The sequence below is a fragment of the Bicyclus anynana genome, chromosome 17, assembly GCF_947172395.1.
Source record: "Bicyclus anynana chromosome 17, ilBicAnyn1.1, whole genome shotgun sequence".
In the NCBI taxonomy this organism is placed as follows: domain Eukaryota; kingdom Metazoa; phylum Arthropoda; class Insecta; order Lepidoptera; family Nymphalidae; genus Bicyclus; species Bicyclus anynana.
In genome coordinates, this window is record NC_069099.1 from 3,698,734 (window position 1) to 3,718,131 (window position 19,398).

At 36.2% G+C, this 19,398-nt stretch overlaps 2 protein-coding genes across 3 annotated transcripts; both read right to left on the minus strand.

Moving 5' to 3' along the window:
* Positions 1–868: 868 nt before the first annotated feature.
* On the minus strand, positions 869–7,034 carry LOC112044657 (phenoloxidase-activating factor 3). The gene is made up of 7 exons (XM_024080562.2): positions 6,776–7,034; positions 5,051–5,193; positions 4,241–4,469; positions 3,262–3,452; positions 2,972–3,074; positions 2,300–2,477; positions 869–1,169 (listed from the first exon to the last, which is right to left on the minus strand). Exons 1-7 carry the CDS (start codon positions 6,849–6,851, stop codon positions 932–934), a joined length of 1,158 nt encoding a protein of 385 aa, XP_023936330.2. The 5' UTR covers positions 6,852–7,034; the 3' UTR covers positions 869–931.
* Positions 7,035–8,436: 1,402 nt separating this feature from the next.
* LOC128198897 (CLIP domain-containing serine protease HP8-like) lies at positions 8,437–18,235 on the minus strand. 2 transcript variants are annotated; one of them, XM_052886439.1, is made up of 7 exons: positions 18,161–18,235; positions 13,866–14,020; positions 13,140–13,329; positions 11,911–12,101; positions 11,151–11,256; positions 9,644–9,821; positions 8,437–8,683 (listed from the first exon to the last, which is right to left on the minus strand). In XM_052886439.1, the coding sequence occupies exons 2-7, from the start codon at positions 14,013–14,015 to the stop codon at positions 8,446–8,448; spliced, it is 1,053 nt and encodes a 350-aa protein (XP_052742399.1). In that variant the 5' UTR covers positions 14,016–14,020; positions 18,161–18,235; the 3' UTR covers positions 8,437–8,445. The 2 variants fall into 2 exon arrangements, with proteins under 2 accessions (XP_052742399.1, XP_052742398.1); XM_052886438.1 differs by lacking the exon at positions 18,161–18,235 and adding an exon at positions 16,105–16,302.
* Between the last annotated feature and the right edge of the window lie 1,163 nt (positions 18,236–19,398).

Here is a 19,398-nt window from a genome sequence, read left to right on the forward strand (position 1 = left end):
TAAGTAAAAAAACTTTTTAAAAAAAGCTTTTATTTAAACGCTCTAAAAAGAAGAAAATATTTTTTCTTTCAACGTTTTAACAATCAACTTATAAACTCATTATGTAAAACTTAAATGATAATAAAAGCTTGTTGCGAGGATTAATTATCTATCAGCATTAAATTAAAATTGGAAATATAATAAAGTTACAAGGAAATATAACAAACCAGATGTAAGACCTGTTGTGCTGGATAGATCAGAATGTTGGGCGGTAAAAAGGACGGATAGTAAAATAATACATGTGAACGACATATTGTAATGCCTAGGGTGGAAAGTCATATTACTAGAAAAATGTTGAATGGGCAATTGGATGGACATAAGAAGAGAGGCTAAGAATGAGCCCTGATAGCCCAGTGGATATGACCTCTGCCTCAGATTCCGGAGGGTGTGGGTTCGAATCCGGTCCGGGGCATGCACCTTCAACTTTTCAGTTGTGTGTATTTTAAGAAATTAAATATCACGTGTCTTAAACAGTGAAGGAAAACATCGTGAGGAAACCTGCATATCAGAGATTTTTTTTGATTATCTGTGTGTGTGAAGTCTACCAATTCGCATTGGGCCAGCGTGATGGACTATTGGCCTAACCCCTCTCATTCTGAGACGAGACTCGAGCTCAACAGTGAGCCGAATATGGGTTGATAATGATGAAGAGGAGAGGAAGGCCAAAGAATAGATGGCTGGAGTGTGTGAAAGGGGACATGTGTGTAAAGGGAGTAGGTGATGAGTTGACGAGAAATAGAGACGAATGGAAAAGATTGACATATTTTTCCAACCCCACTTAAGTGGGATAAGGGGAAACAGATAATGATGAGTAGAAGCAGAAGTAGCGCTAGAAGTACATAAGGAAAAAAATATATTGAGGGGGGAAAATAAAATTCTAGGATTATGTTCGTTATTCTTTAATATTGTCTAATATCCAATCCATATACTTTGAAACATCTGTATAAACTCCAGGATACTCTGACCCACAAGTTCTAGGACCAAAAGAAACAATGCCGTATTGAACGAGTCGTAACGATCCATTAAAGTCTGACAATACCATAAGAGGGCCGCCAGAGTCGCCATCGCAAGAGTCCTTATCTATTGCACCGGCGCATAAGGTTTTTTCTATGTGGACTTTCTGGGTATATCTAAAATAATAAACAGTCAAAAGTTAAATTCATGATAATCATTGTCAGCAGGATCTGCTGATATATAGGGGACATACATGCCCCCTCCATATAGAGGACGGATATGGAGTATAGACCCACCAAGCTGCTCCAAAATGCTTTAGGGGGATAACGTTAAATTCATAGACGATCATAATGACTGGGTCCGATAGCTTAACGTGCTCTACGAGGCACGGGGATGCCACCACCAACTTTCCAACTTCGTGCTGAAAATTCAACTAGAAATTTCTTAGAAGAGAGAAAAGCTCAGTATCTCAGTTAGCCTGACCCAGAATTCCAACTTAAGGGTGCCAAACGAAACCACATAGGCTGACCACTGGACCATCGAGGCAGTCTAATCAGTAAGTTATTTAATATACTCGTTTTTTGACCGACGAAGCACATGGACCGCCTGATGGTAAATAGAAAACCATCGCCTGGGTCTAAATAGTACAACGTTTAGGAGGGCATGCAAAGAACACGCCCAAAGTGCTGCCCTGAACCTGAGAAATTATAAAATATGAAAAGATAAATTACAAAATAAATAAGTTACAAAAAGTAAGTAAGTAAGTGAATTGCATTCAAGGTATGAATGGACACGGAGGCATGAAAGTCATATTACCAGAAGAATGTTGAATTTGCAAGTGGAATGGCACAAGAGGAGAGGGAGGCCAAAGAAGAGATGTTTGAGTTTGTGAAAGAGGATATGTTTTTATAGGGAGTAATTGATGAGTTGACGAGAAATAGAGACGAATGGAGGAGATTGTCATATTTTGCCGACCCGACATTAGAGGGATAAGGCAAATATTCTTTGGTTTTAGTTTTTATAATTAATAATCAAATCAATACATATAAATAAAATAATTGTAAGGTCTGTCTGTGAGACGATACTAAAACATAAACAAATTTTTTACAAATTTTGTCTTTCTGTCCGTAATTTTGAAATGGCTAGACCAATTCTAATAGAACTTCCACTCGAAAATAAGGGAGATTTTTGAGCCACGTATAAGCTACTTTTCATACCGGAAAAATCCTAGGTTTCCACTTGCTTTGTAAAAAAAATCATTTCACGTAGACGGGCGTTTGTTAGTTAAATAATAAAAACATATTACTGATTGAAGTAAGAGTTGCAGTTGGCTCCTGTTTTGATTGGAATTTGGACTTTCATCAGTTTAGACGAATAACTGTGCTTCTCCGTGATACCCCAGCCAGCCACAGTCCCATTGTAGCCATCGAGGTTAATGTCGCGCAGGTCAGCATACAATGGCAGACATATTGGAGCTGCGTTTTCTGTAATTCGAATAAATAAACGTATCTAAAACTAGCCGACGCCCGCGATTTCGTCCGCGTGAAACTCGATGTAAACTTTCAACTACCCCTATCCTACCTCTATCTTACCCCTACCCTACCCCTACCATACCCCTACCCTACCCCTACCCTACCCTTACCCTACTTTTCTGGTTGATTTTTTACACCTTGTGTCAGAAAAACCCAAATATCTTACGGAACCCTATTTTTTTCCAAAATAAAATTTAGCCTATGTTACTTGTGGATAATGTAGCTTTCGAATGGTGAAAGAATTTTTAAAATCGGTCCAGTAGTTTTTGAGCCTATTCATTACAATCAAACAAACAAACAAACAAACATACAAACAAAGTTTTCCTGTTTATAATATTAGTATAGACAAGCCTTTAGATTGTTATAGTTGGAACTTTTAAGTTTTTTACATACAAATACGTATCGTCACATGAATAAATTAGTTTTTTCAAGTAAACAATACTCACTGTACATAGTTATAGTTTCGTTAAGGCGGAGTAGTGCAATGTCTGCTGTTGCTTCATGTTCATTATAATTCTCATGGGGTATTATTTTTTCCACGCGGATATCCTTAAAAAAAATCTTTAAATATAATGTTGCCCAATGGGCTATTTGTTATAGTACCTATATAAAATAAGCAGTTTTTTTTTTTATTTTTTGTTATTACTTTTTTCATGTCAAGGGCTACACTAGTGAATGTAATGTTAGTGTAAGTTTGAAATAAATAAAAAAAAAAACAAGAAAGCATGATAAGTACCTGAATATTAGTCTCACAAATCACATTATTGCCGTATCCTTGACAGTCCGCTTCATTGTTATAATCTAACTCCCCAATGCGCGCGTAGGCTATCTTCGTGTACATACCATTAGCGATAACACAGTGCGCAGCTGTTAATATATATCTTGAATTTATTATACTCCCTCCGCAACGAAAGTCCGTACCTGCCCCTGAAAATATTTTTTAGAGAAATATTATTTTGAGACTTATGTGTCAGAATGTATAAAGTTATTTGAATATTGATGGAAATCGATTTCATTAGGAATATTCAAATCAAAACCAACTATCCTGTCATCACGACATTTTTCGATAGCAGTATTGCTGCACCAGCCAGACCTGGACCAATTAACGAAAAACTCAATCGACCCTGTCGGGGATCGAACCACCGTCACGTAAATTCACAGCGCATACCTCTGCGCCACGGAGATCGTCACTTGTTACAAGTGTTCCTTGCTTAAAATCACGTGCGTTATGCGTTTGGTCCATCAAATACCATTATATCATTACCAACAGACGACTGATATGTGAGTATTATAAAATAGAAACAAGCCAGCGTAGTCAGTCTTGACTGCTGGTTAATACTTAGGGCCCCCGCACACTAGGCAGCCACGAACTCCCGGCTGCGGCAGCCAATACAACGCGCTTGCTTGCACGACACGCACTGGCTGCGCACAGCCAGTACGTGTAGGCGAATTTATATGGCTGCTATCAGAAACGTGTATCTCCGCGCACTTGTTGTAGGAGCCAGACTTATTTTGCGTTCCAAACTTTGATAAGATGACTTTCGATACAGATAGATTTATTCGGGAAATCGGGGGTTAAAGCAATTTGGGTTATTAAAATCAGACAAATTTTGTATTATTTCCAAAAGGTTTTGTATTATTTTCAAACGATTGCACTGACATCCTCCTTGTCCCTTAATGTTTGATTTAATCCAACTTGAAATAAGAGTATATACTTGTGTTATAAGCGATGAGCACCATCCAGGGTAACTCGTACAGCTTAGCTTCTTTCCCGTTGACGATGCGCGCGACGTCGCTATCTCCACAGGAGGTTGGTAGCAGACCAACGTTCCGATGATTTTCAATGGCATCAGCAGAAGTTGGTTCATTTTCAATGGAATCAGCAGCACGAAGTAACGTTGTACGTACTTCCATCGGTATCGCAGAATAGTCTGAACAGCATACCTAAATGTTATTATATTTTATTATTTTAGTACGTACAAGAATAGTTATATTTTAATTTAAAAATAATTTTTTTGGGACATATTTTAGGTATACGTATAATAGTATATTACGAGGCATAAGAAACATAATATGTTACTCGTAATTTAAGATTTTAATGTTAATATTATTTTAAAATAAACTTAAAAGGTTTAAAAAAATAAAATTTGAAAAAAAAAAATGTTTGATTTATAACACTTTTTAACTAGTACAAACAGATGAGGGAGTTTCTAAGTCGAATCTTATACATTAGTTCAGATATTTATTAATTTATTTGGCTATAAAACCTACCTACGATAAAATCATCATTAACAATCCGTATTAGGCTCACTGTTGAGCACGAGTCTCCTATCAAAATGAGTGAGATTAGGTAAATAGTCTACCACGCTGACCCAATGCAGATTGGCAGACTTCACACACATAGAGAATTAATAAAACGTTCTGGTATGCAGGTTTCCTTAACAAATATACATTTAAATAGTTTAATAGAATAGTACTTAGGATAATCAAGTAGCAAGTAATAATATGAAACTAGAATCGGTTACCTTTGGCATACCATTATGTATACCACATATGGATTTGGAATAAACTTGTCGGCTTTCATTGGACAGAGTACCATCACGAAGTCTACGTGCGATGTTAAGGGCTGTTTCGCACGAACTAATTGGAACGCAGTCGAAGCAACTACCTGAAAAAAATAATATTAAATTAATTACTTATTACTACTAAATTTTTTTCTGATTTTTTTTAAGTAGCTCATATGTGCTCCTTTTCAAATTTCAGCCAAATCCGTTAAGTACTTGCAGCGTAATCGAGTAACAAACGTATAAAGGTACAAGCATTCGCCTTTATGTTAGTGTGAAGTCTAGCCGACGCCCTAGACTTGGGCTGTTGGAATCGTTAAACCACGACGTTCTTTATTAAGTACGTGCCATAAACTTAAAAACTCCAATAAACTTCCTTTTGAATAACTCTAAACTCGTCTAAGATCTAAACGTACAGACGGTGTTTAGCGACTGACTTATTTACAGACATCCAATTTATAGATTAACTGACGTACGCCCGCGACTTCGTATGAGTGGATTTAAGCTTTGCACAAATCCCGCGGGAACCAAGGATGTAATAAACATATAATAAACCTTCCTCTTCAGTTACTCTAGGTATCTATTAAAATCCGTTGCGTAGTTTTCTTTTTTCAAGGTTACCTTTCACCTAGAATTTAATTTTTCACACTGCAACTTAGTTTCAGTGAATTCTACTGAAGACTGAAGATTTTGCTAAAAGTGAAATTGCACCGGCTGCTCTACAGACAAATATTGACCTGTAATCTAGTGTGGAGGGGAAATGTGCAGGAATACAGCAGCTAGCCCTAGCCCTAGGGTAATAAGCTCTTACAACCTACATTCTTAATTTCATTTCAAGGTAGCCTAATAATACTGAACGTAAAACAACAACAGGTTTTAGTTACCTACGGCGGAAATCATGAATGTGAAACGGAAATCGGAAACGTGCCATTTAAAGAAGTTACTAATTCCTTTAATTTGTGCCACACCACATAAATAGTTTACGTTGGGTTGTCAAGGGCGACCCTGTATCGAAAAAAGTTACTGGCAGACCAATTACGTTGAAATTTAGTACAAATATCAATTACCGTAACCAGAATGCAGATGTGTATCGTACGTAGATGAAATCTGAATATTGTGGGCATTTATAGGGCCAAGATGGAAAGTTGATTAAAACACTTTTGCAAATTGCATTGTGTGATACATTAAATGAATGTACTAGGTAAGGATTTTAAATATATATTTTATGTAATAAAAAAGAACAATCATGAAGATTTCATACCTTGAAACTCGCAAATTTTTGAATATGAAGGAGACTTTAGAGGGCGGGACAATTAAAAAAAAATCGAATTTCATCGTGTGACACATCAAGTATAAGAACTTATTATGAGAATCTAAATATATTTTTTTTCTTATTTTAAAATAAATAGTTTACAAGCTATTCAAGAAAACAGACCCACCTTCTATTCTCGGAATGTACTCGTGTTGATTCTTAAATTTGATAAAAATGATAGATTTCGACTTGAAGATTTCCAAAACCTTAAAATCCTAAAACTTTTGAATATGAAAGTTTTGGGGGGCGAGATGGAAAAGTAATAAAAAATCGCAAGAATGTTGACTATTTTGGAAGATTATTTTGTTTTGTTGTAAATATTAGTATTATTATATAAATAATTATGAGAGTAGATAAAAGATGTTAATACTTACGTGTATGTGCAGAAGTAAACAAATTGCCACTGCTGGTGAGCACAAAAATGAATAGCAAAAATTTTAAAGTCGCCATAGCCTTATATATGAAACTGGTTTGTCTTACTAAATTGTTGATATAGTATGATTATTAACAATATCAATTAATAATTAAATATATTTATACATATTATTATTTTTTAATTACTAAAATAACGACATAATGTTATATTAAAAGAATATGTGTTACTGTGATGAGATGATCCTGTTAAGTGACAAACAGCAAACACTATTTGAGTTATTTATTTATGTAGCTTTGATTGGGAGTGGCGGTGACCATGTTAAATATTTTGTAAATAGTTTCATCTTATCAGTTGGTATTCCCTAAGAGTGAAGTCATGTTTAACTTTTAATATTAGATACTGTTATTTTATTCGAAAAGCAAGTTTACTTTTTAGTCTTTATATTAAATTCCGTCGTATACGATTTTGCCTATATTTATAGAGCCTATGTCACTGCATTTGACTTGGTTGCTAAGTATGGGCTTTATTAGAAGGCTCAAGGTCAATCAGTATGTTTTATGTTTTTGAAGACTTTCGCAGTTTTCCAGATTGCTGGAAAGTTACCACAGCGCAATGACGAATTAAAGATTAGGTATCAAGGTAGGGATAGATAAGAATGTCATCATGGACAGAATCAAAATTGTAGTGCAAATAAACCCACGAACTACTTCCCTGCTCACTTTCCTTGCCACTTGTTCAGTGTATAGCAGCGGCGTTATAGTCAAAGTAAACCGAAAACAAAAAAATACAAGCGGTCTTTGCTTGTTAAAAAATTTTTAGTAACTCTAAAGCAGCTATCCGCAAAAGGGCGTCTAACCTGTTTGATACGGATACTTGCTCTTTTAGTTACCGAAATATATAATATTTATTTAGCAATAAAATTTAATTAACAAATTAATTTAAAAATCATTTATAATCATTTATTTATTCTGCCTAATAAAACGGTTATAGATGTAGTTGAATTCTCTAACAATGAAGTAGTTCTCAACAATGACAATTTCCAGGTGAAAATGAAGGACAAATGTGACTGGTAGTCCAGAATTCGAGGAAAATCTTTACAATTGATTACAATCAAGTTATTTTTCCGTGAGTAGCTTCGTCTTGACGGGACGCTCAATTTATTTATCTACGAAAATTCTTGATTCAGGTAGCTAACATGGTTCAGGATCCGGGGAACATTTTTACAAATGATTACAATCAAGTTAATTTTCCGTGAGTAGCTTCATCTTGATGACACGCTCAACTTTTTTATCTTTTAAAAATTTACTTGATAGTAATCATTGTAAAAATGTTCCCCGGATCCTGGACCATGTTAGCTAACAGAATCAAGAATTTTCGTAGATAAAAAAGTTGTGCGTCCCGTCAAGACGAAGCTACTCACGGAAAATTAACTTGATTGTTATCAATTGTAAAAATGTTCCCCGGATCCTGTAAAAATGGTTCCCGGATCCTACACCATGGTCTTCTTTGGCAGGACGGTAGTTTATAGTTATTAGACGTCCGGTTAGGATGAATATTGCGACAGGGCCTCTGATTAAGGATTAATAACTAAGGGTGAACGAAGTCATGAGGCTCCGTTATGAAAAAAATATATTGAGTGGTGTAAATAAAATTCTGTGATTATATTCGTTATTCTTTAATATTATCTAATATCCAATCCATATACTTTGAAACATCTGTATAAACTCCAGGATACTGTGATCCACAGGCACTAGGACCAAAAGAAACAACGCCGTATTGAACGAGTCGTAGCGATCCATTAAAGTCTGACTCTATCATAAGAGGGCCACCAGAGTCGCCGCTGCAAGAGTCCTTCTTTATTGCACCGGCGCAAAATGCTTTTTCCAAACGCTTTTGGTTTTCATACCTAAAATAATAAACAGTAGTAAGCTATTTTCAACGTAATGATTGTCATCCTATTTACGGCCTACTACTGAAGGGCTATTCTGTAACGACATTTTGTATATCTCGCAAGTGCGAGTTTCGTTCATCTCGATTTTTCTCTTTCTATAGTATCGTGTTAGACAGAGAGAGATAGAGGTGAATTTGAAACTCGCACTTGCGAGTTATATAAAGCATCGTTACAGAATAGTCCTGCAGCGCCAGGGCCTTACTTGTACTCGATTATAGATTATTAGAAGAAGGATATTATAGACCTACCACGCTGCTCCAATGTTGCTTGGCGGGCTGAGGGTGATAACGTTAAATTCATTAACGATCACTATCAGATGTTAATGATAGTGCTTTACGAGTCACAGGGGCACCACCAGCCCGACCCAGGATTCAAACCCAGGACCTCGTGATCCGTAACCACATTGCTAACCACGGGACCAATGAGTCTTGTCAGAAAATCATATAACACTAGCGGATGTCCGCGACTTGGTCCGCGTAGAGTTTAGTTCGGAATTTAGTCTAAGTATTCATCATCAACCAATCAATACATTATATTGTATTGAATTAAGACGTTAAATTACAATTACAAAATAACATTATTTTATCAAGTGCTCGTTATTTAAGTACACGATAAAAAATAAAACACAAAGAGGTCCTTTTAAAATGTTTTCTGTCTGTGTGTCTGTTATTAGTCTGTTAGTCTGTATTAAGGCTTATTTTTAAACGATTTGAACGAGACTTTCAATGGAAGATGGGAATAAGTTATTGTCTACTTTTTGTCTGATCAATTTTGATCTATTCTGTCTTACTGAGCAACATACAGGTAACTTTTTATTCCGAAAAAATACATGGTTCCCGCGGAATTTGTGAAAAACTGATTTTTAAGTGGACGATTTCGCGGGCGTCCGCTAGTAAAATCATATAAATATATTACTTATTGTAGTAAGAGCTGCAGGTTTCTCCCGATTTAATTGGAATTTCGACTTTCATCAGTACAGTCGAACCCGTCCGGTTCTCCGTGGTTCCCCAACCAGCCACAGTTCCACTGAGGCCCGCAAGGTGAACGTCGCGTAGATTATTGTACAGTGGCAGGCATATAGGAGCTGCATTATCTGTAACGATTAAACGAACGGTTAATCACAACGGCGACATTGCTCTGTGACTCTTACGGGCAGTTTTTAAGAGTGTGCAATATGTAATTTGGTGGTTACAAATGGTTCTGGATCTCAGATTCTGGAAAAGTTAGGAGCCTGATATTTGGGTAAATGATATTTCAAAGTGTTAGCTTCGTTATGACTATACAAAATACACAATTTGTAAAACTTTTCTCGATAGTTTATTTTTTGAAAAATACATGTTTTGCTCACATTTTGCTTTCAATCTCAGGAAAAGCAACTTATTTTCATAAATTTTTGTTTTGTATAGAGAATTAGGTATATATCTTGAACATGGCCATTTTGTTTTTCGTTATGTTGTTTAATTTACTTGCAATTAGGTAAAAATGGTTTTGGCGCTCACATCATAAAATTTGCGTCGCGCGTCAATCGCTCCGTGCTTTTCACTCACGTGAAAGTCATAATTCGACGTCTCATTTGCGCTTCGAATTTTATCCATATCGTACCGACGCGCTGCGCGCTCTTAATATGGTACCACGCGACTGGGACTATATTCCGATTTGCACCAATTGGCATCCTTTTGTTGTCAATGTCCAGTCGACTCGCACAAAATGTTTTGCATCGACGTTCCTGATAAGAACAGCGAAGATGTGGAATGCCCTTCCGGCTTCTGTGTTTCCTAACACTTAATTTGTGCACCTTCAAGACAAGAGTGAATAGGCATTTTCTAGGCAAGCGCGCTCCAACCTAGACCTCATTTCCACCAGGCACGATTGTAGTCATGCGCAAGTCTATTTAGAATAATAAAAAAAAACCAATTCCCGAGTCTCGATTTAGTTTTTGTCAATTTTACACGTCATCGTACCGGAACTACCGGACCGGACTAAATAGCTAGGCGTTATGTTTTTGCCAATGGGGTGGTAACTAGCTTCGGCCGAAGCAGTGACGTGCACAAGAATTTAAACCAGGGTATGTACAAATCGTACAAATAGAGAATTCCTTCGTCAATCTAGGTTCGTAATAAGGTATGCAGTTCATATTTGCATATATGAAGTGCCCGCCACTGAGGCGAAGCCTCCCCCCAGCCAGACCAATTAAGAAAGCCTTCGGCCCAGCCGGGGAACAAACCTAGGACCTGTTTAGGACCTAGGATGATGTTTCTTTAACGAGCACAAAGAGTTTGTCATGATAAGTGATCGACAAAGGCTGCTAGTTGAGTAATTCAACTGAAAGAAGAAAAGCTTAATATCTTACCACGACCCAGGATTCGAACCCAGGTACCTAGTGTCCACATTTATTACAAATATAATAATAAATAATACTTACTCTGGATTATTATTGGATCTTTGAGGCGGAGTAGCGCAATATCCGCAGTTATTGGGAATTGTTCATTAAAATTTTCATGGGGTATTATTTTTTCCACGTCGATATCCTTAAAAAAACAACCGAATTACTAATAATATTTAAAATTAATTAACAAATTTTTTAGCAATGTGTACACAATAGCAGACCTGGACCAATTAAGAAAACCTCAATCGGCCCTGCCGTGGATCGAACCCAAGACTTAACTGGGTTACCGGGTAATGAAAAATTCTGAGTCAATGTGTAGGGTATTGAGGCTGTTAAGTTGTATAACTATTAATAATTAATCAACAATTAAAAAATGTTAAACTTTGACTTTTTTTTTTATAAACTTTTTTAAAATTAATCCTTTTTTTTTGTTACACAACACTAAGATATTAATACGCCAAATTAAAGTACACATTTTCTATAATAAAAAACCATAAAAACAACCATATGAACTTAGAAATTCATTAACAAAATCATTAAACTTCGATCATTAAATTAACCATAGAACACTACAAAAATCAAATTTTGACAAATGACAAGTGACAAGTTTCTATATTGTCGATAGGAAAAAGGCGTTGTACATTCTACAATTAGAGTGCAACGTAGGGAATGTATGGACGGGGTATGGATGGATCAACTTTTTCCATGCGGACGAAGTCGCGGGCATCCGCTAGTTATAAATAAAACTCAGTAGGAAGTAAAAACGCTTACAATATCAAAATAAATAATTAAATACCTGAATCTTAGTTTCACAAATCTGATTTATGCTGTGTCCTTGACAGTCTATGTCACTGCTGTAATCAAACTCCCCAATACGTACTGCGACTATCTTCTTGTACACACCATTATGGATAACACAATGCGCAGCTGTTAATATATATCTTGTGTTTATTATACTCCCTCCGCAACGAAAGTCGAGGCCCATGCCTAAAATATTTTAGAGATCTGTATTTTTACCATCATCATCATATCAGCCGATAGACGTCCACTGCAGGACAAAGGCCTTTTGTAGGGACTTCCCACTTCACGATCCTGAGCTGCCTACATTCAGCGAATCCCTGCTTTGGTTCTCGTGCGGATCTACTCATTTCTGATTCGATCGCACAGAGATATTTCGATCATAACTCGTTCCATCGCCCGTTGTGTGACTCTTCTTATGAGGCCCATAGTTAGCGACCAAGTTGGTCTATAATTTTAGATAATTATAATATTATATATAATAAAGCCGGATTTATATTTGTCTGACGTGTCATGCACCAGAACAGAATCGGTATCACACATTCTGTATGAACACATCAGAAGCCATCACGACATGTAACAACACATAAGTGTACGTATCACGACACGTCAGACAAATACGACTATAATTCCGCCGTATATATATATTTGTCTGCCGTATTGTGTCGTAACGAATCCGAACAGAATCGGTATCATACATTTTGTATGGCAAAGTTTATACTTATGTGTTGTGACATGTCGTGATAGCTTCTGAGTTGTGGCATCAGAACCGATCTCGGTTCGCGTGTTGTCAGCCTATCTCAAGGATCCCCTATTGGGCCAGATTCCCCTTCTATATTATAGGGAGAGGGGATATGGAGCTTCGGCTTGCTGCTCTTGTGTGGGTTAGTGAGCATAGAATAAAAATGTTTGCTTATTTAACGATCATTACCATATACTAACCCCACACACTTACCAACTCCTGGCTGAGAAAGTCAGCAGTTATGTCCAGGCTGTTAATGATGACGTAGAGATCATTACAGATAAACGTGTTTTGAAAATAAGTAATAAGCCAGCGTGGTAGTGAGACATTGGCGTATATAGGATTATTTCCAAGGGTAGGCCCCCGACGTCAAGTCTATTATTAGTATCATAACAGAAATCCATATCGGTAAAATACGCCTATGTAGTGAGCCCTGATCAATGCTTAATGCTTTCGTTACCCCAACTTGAAATAAGAGTGTTTACTTGTGTTATAAATGATGAGCGTCATCCATGGGAACTCATACAGCTTAGCGACTTCCCCGCCGATAATGCGCGAGCCTTCGATATCTCCACAGGTGCTTGGTAGCAGACCAACGTTCCGATGATTTTCAATGGATTCAGGTAATGCTCCACGAGTTTCCGTTCGTACCACGTTAAAGTCTGAGCAGCATATCTAAACATATATTAAAATATATTTTATTATTTTTATTAATCTTCTTATACCCGCGCCAATTTTTGTAACATTTATTAAAATAGCTTGTTTTTAACGCGCATAGATTAGCTTCACTTGTAACTAACTCAATGTATGTAAGAAAATCTTGAAATCTTAATTTGACCCATTTCCCGGTCTTTGATTAGGATGAAATTTTGCACACGCTCTGATGACAATACATGACTACCTAAGAAACGTCATTAAAAATCCAATATGGCCACCTCCCCAAGATGGCGGACAAGCTGTTTGAAATCCACACCCATGGTATGGATATGAAAGGATTTGCTGTCAGGAATACAAAAAATAGCGCGTGTTTTTTAAACTATTGGGTATATTATTTGTTTTAATATTAGTTTTATTTTTCGAAGTTACGTATGTGTGATGACATGACTTACGTTCACACGTTCGTTCATCAATACCTCTCTTGCCGGTCGCTGCAATAATGTACTATTCATATGAAACATATTAAACAGATAAATCAGAGCAGAATCGCTTACCTTTGGCAATTGTTGTGCATCAAATCCGCACATTGAATTCAACATAAAATTTCTTTTTTCACTTGGCAGAGTACCATCATAAAGCTGACGTGCAAAGGTAAGGGCTGATTCACACGATTTAATTGAAACGCAGTCGAAGCAACGACGCATTTTACCTGAAATAAATTATATCATCATTCATCATAACCAACTACCCATAATTAGCTCACTGTTGAGGACGAGTCTCCTCTCAGAGTGAGAGGATTTAGGCTAATAGTTCACCACGCTGGCACATTGCGGATTGGCAGAAATTAACCCTGGTAGAGAATTAAGAAAACTCTCAAGTATGCCCACAGAAATTTGTGTGACGTCATGCTACATAATACCTATAAACGTAGTTCTGAATCTATGATAAATCCGGGCAAGTAATTTAGTCAGGCAAGTAGTTAGTAAAGTATTTAGTAGTTTAGTATTTAGTTACTGTAGAAGGTATATAATATTATATGTGTCTACACACTTTAAGCTTTACTCCGAGAGTACCTAATGACAATAATTCAAATTAATATTTTCCTGTTGTTTTGCTGTTGGGATTCCTCTTCATAATATGTATTCATATTCCATATTGTTATCACAACCGCGTACACAGAATAAACCGAGTACATTTGCAAACGACAAAATGTGATTACCTAAACTAGTATGATCTCGTAAGTTTTACCGATAATATATATTTGTATGGTCACGATTTTCTCAAAACCAGTGATCCAATCAGTATGCGAGGAATGAGGAGATCTGTCGAAAAACGTCACTGACTAAGCTCAACGAGTCGCGAAGCTTTAATAGCTATGGATGGGTCGCATAGCTAAAAAAAATACATACAGCCGAACGTAGAACCTCCTCTTTTGGAAGTAAGAAGCCGAAGAAGAATTAAAAAGCCGAAGCCGAAGTTGGGAAACAGAAGTACACGTAATAAACTAATTGACACTTTTTTTAAAAGGGTCTTAAATAGTTCATTGTCGTTAGAAAAATATATTATGTGAGATATTAATACATATAAAATGTAATTTATAATTTTGGTCTATATTTTCTGCCATGATGGTCTATATTTTCTGTCATGACGTCACGTGAGCCCGTAAACCTTAACCAAATGGTATAAAATGGCAATGGATAATATTCACTATTTTTAAATGTTAGCTTTCTGTATTCTCCGTTGAAAACAAAAAATACTCGTGAAACAATTATTTCGATACGTTAATTAATTGCCGAGATATAGAATTTTAAAGTGAGCGCGCGGTGATCAGCTCGCGTTTAACGCCGTGACATTATCAAACAACATTTGCAAACAATTTCGTACTTCTGCTATACCTACTGACGAACTAATGGTTAGAATTGAAAAATTATTTTTGTGTTGAAAAGCTCGTTTAATGATGAAGACTTTAAGCTACATAACATCACGCTACGACCAATAGGAACAAAGCACCGATTCAACACAAAAAAGTAATTCAATTCTAACCATAAGTTCGTCAGTAGGTAAGGCAGAAGTACGAATTGCCTATAGCAGGTGAGCAAATGTTGTGTGATGACGTCACGTACAATATCGCGACCGTTAGCGGGAGTCGATATTTATTCGAACTTTGAATGCATGTAAAATCATAACCATTTGGTATTTTTATAAAACTAAAACTAGTGTATCTGTATATATAAAAGTTCTAATGTAACGAAGTTTCAAATGATTTTGCGTACCTAGTAACATTATCCACTGTGACAAACTGTTTAAGAAATAATGTACTAATATCGTATATCTTTGGAATCCTTATTAACCTTTGTAGAAGAAAAAACCTAAATTTTATTAGCTAAAACAACTATTCAAAAATAATTAGCAAGTATAAAATCAACGCTTAAGAAATTTTTCAGCACATGATACAAGTAAACTGCACTGAAGGTAGGGATTTTTGTATTTTCTACAAAAATCAATATAACTTAAAAACCGTAAAATTTAGGCTAACATAATATATTGCAATATTTTAGTAGGCCTTGATGTCAGCCATCATACTATAAAGTATGTCGTAATATTTACGAGACACACTGTATAATCATTAACACTTTAATAAGACATATAGAAGCTTGCACTTTGAACTTTTTAAGAGACATGCCAGTGGCTCCATGTGGTAGTTTATTATAAAAACGTCGCTACCTACTTCGCCACGCGGCTGTCATCAAGTATGAGACTAGATAAAAGGCATAAGGTTAAACTCCTACTTACGAGGATTTGCGAAAGTTAATAAATTTTCAGTACTGTAGAGCACAAACATGCACAATAACACTTTGAACATCACCATGGCTGATAATATCAATGTAACTGTTTTTATTAATATCAATATTATTTACAATTGTAAAACTATTTATTTTTATATTAAAAAAACACGTGTGACTGTAACAAGATGATAATGATTACTGACAAATGTGTTTTTAGTTATTTACATTATATATACTCGTAAATAGGTAGTTTCGTTTAGGCGTTGTGGTGAGTATGCTTTAATTAATTTTCTAAATGTAACTACAGTGCTTTATCATCTTTCTCTTATCAGCAGGTTTTTCCTAGTTGTCAAATTAATTACATTTCACTTGTAAAACTATGTTTAAAAATTATAATTATGAGTAGTTATCAATCTATAACATAAAAATGAATCTTGAATCTGTTCCTAAGATGTTTGTTCGGTAGGGGACGAGTGGGAGCAGGCATTGGCGTATCTAGGATTATTTCCTGGGGTCTACACTGAAGAGAGTGCAATGAGCAATATGTATGGATGCAGACCTCTGAAACGGCTCGACTTATTTATTATTTTTTCTTTGTATCTATTATGGTAGGTGCCAGTAGAGGTCTTAATATTTTTCAAAATCATTATTACTAAAGGTTTTTCTTTATTATAAGTTTAAATTGTTATTATTTGATACTTTAAATGATATTTTGTGTAAAATTATTAGTATTTCGGCGTCAATCATAGAACTTCAAATTGGTAGTTCAGTATCCTAGGATGGGCACTGGACTATTCTAGGGTGGGCCCGGCCCACCTGGCCCACCCGCTATATACGCCTATGGGAGTAGGGTGGGTAGGAAGGGAAGAAGTGCACATAATTAAGTCAAAGAGAACGTTGACCGGGTCAGCTAGTGAAATAATAAATACCTAATTGACATTACCTTAAACAACAAACAATATATGACATGTATGACGAGTCATACAAATTATAAACGTAACGAACCATGGTGATGGAGCCAATGTCCATGGACCATGAGCCATGGTCCTCCAAGCCATATTTTAGATATACAGTCGTGATAGCCCAGTGAATATGACCTCTGCCTCCGATTCCGGAGGGTGTAGGTTGGAATCTGGTCCGGGGCATGCACCTTCAATTTTTTTAGTTGTGTGCATTTTAAGAAATTAAATATCACGTGTCTTAAACGGTGAAGGAATACATCGTGAGGAAACCTGCATACCAGAGATTTTTTTTAATTCTCTGCGTGTGTGAAGTCTGCCAATCCGTGGACTATTGGCCTAACCCGTCTCAATCTGAGAGAAGACTCGAGCTCGGCAGTGAGTCGAATATGGGTTGATAATGATATTTCAGACTTTGGTACGTTAGATAACAAAATATGCGTCCTGAAAATTGTCTGACAAGGCTACCACTTGAATAGTTTGGGAAAGATATTTAAATGTTTGTTTAATTTTGTATAATTTTAAATATACAGGATGCTGGGGAGTATTTCCCATAACTCTAGGGTTTTACCGAAAATTAATTAAAAATGTTCAAAGAACAGATGTTCTAAAATTAATATTTTCGGAGTGTGTAAGGACACAAAATCCCGACATGGTTTTTTTTCAATGATATAGAACCACTATTAAAATACATTAAAAAGTAAAAGAAATCGTTTCTATTATTATGTTTTAAGGATTTTTATAGTTAGAAACAGTATCGCAATAACAACTTTAATAATAATCAGCTACCATCGGATTTTAATTTCAAATTATTATAACAAAAATAAATGTCAAATATTCTGAAATCCATGTATTTAAAAAACGTTGGTTATCATACACATAAATATAGCTCGATTGATACTGATGAATCATTGTCAAGAGGTCAAAATGATATCACACATATCAGTCAATATAATTGTGACCTACGTACTGCTTTATTAGGTTTTTCAATTGTTTGTTATTATGCTCATATCAATCAATAAGCAATAAAATAAAGCAACTACCTAACAGGAAAACCGAATATTTTGCATTTTAGAAAGAACGAAAGAAAATTTTATAACCCACTTTACTGATTCATCATCATCGTCATTATCATCATACTAGCGGACGACCGCGACTTCTTCCGCGTGAAATTTAGTTTTTAAATATTGGATAGAAGCAGGCGTTACTTTGCGGAAGTTCATCATGATTATATAATGATTTATTTATTTTGCAATCATCCGCGAAAAGTCGACGAACCCATGCGACAACGTCACCCAGGTCCGACAAAATACTCTCTACGTACGTTTCACCCCGAAACCGGAGCATCCTCAGGAGATGTTGACTCTACAACGTGCAATTGCAAAGTGACTATTTAGTTAGTTTTTCACAAATCCCTCGGGGACGATGGATCCTTTCCAGGATGAAAAGTACAGAGTAAAATCTATTTCCATTCCAAATTTCAGCCAAATCGGTTTAGTAATTGCGGCGTTAGAGAGTAACAAACATCCATACAAACTTTCGCGTTTATAATAATAATAGGACAGCCGATGGACGTCCACTGCAGGACATAGGCTCTTCAGAAATTATTATATACCTATATTAATATAATAAATAATAAGGAAAACATCAAATAAGCTGCTTATCTTACTATTGGTTTTCCTTTTATTTATTATATTACTCTAGTTATATTTATTATTATAACTTTTAAGATTTTATAAAGTATCCATTTAGCTGGCAGAGTCCGCATCCCTTTATTGAGACCGCAGCTGGCAGAACTGGGTGGCTCCTGGCCTCGCTTGTCTAATTATACCCCAGAATCTGTGCACATTGCTACTGCGCTCTCTGGATTGCAGTTGCGCAACTGGAGTGCAACTATACTTCTTGCTTTTGCGGAATACTCATAGTCTTACATCATCGGTACCAAGTCGCCTGCTCGTCGGGCGCGGGATGCTTGTCCCGTCATTTCGCGCTTAGCATCATCCTGAGAAAGGCATTTGTTAGTGCTAATGTTCCTGCCAGTCTGGAGCTCCCTATCCCTATCATGTATAAAGATGCCAAACGACGGGGTTCGTTAGAAAATATGCCATTAACTTAGGCAGGAACTTTATTATCTTGTTTCTCTATCCTCATTCTACCTCAGAACAGCGAAACGTTTATAAAGTCAGACTTTGTTGTCGACGCGACGTTCAGTCAACTCGCACAAAACGTTTGTAATTAGAACTGCTAAGATGTTGAATGCCCTTCCGGCGTCTGTGTTTCCTACAATTTGTGCAAGACAAGAGTGAATAGGTATCTTCTAGGCAAGCGCGCCTCATCTTAGA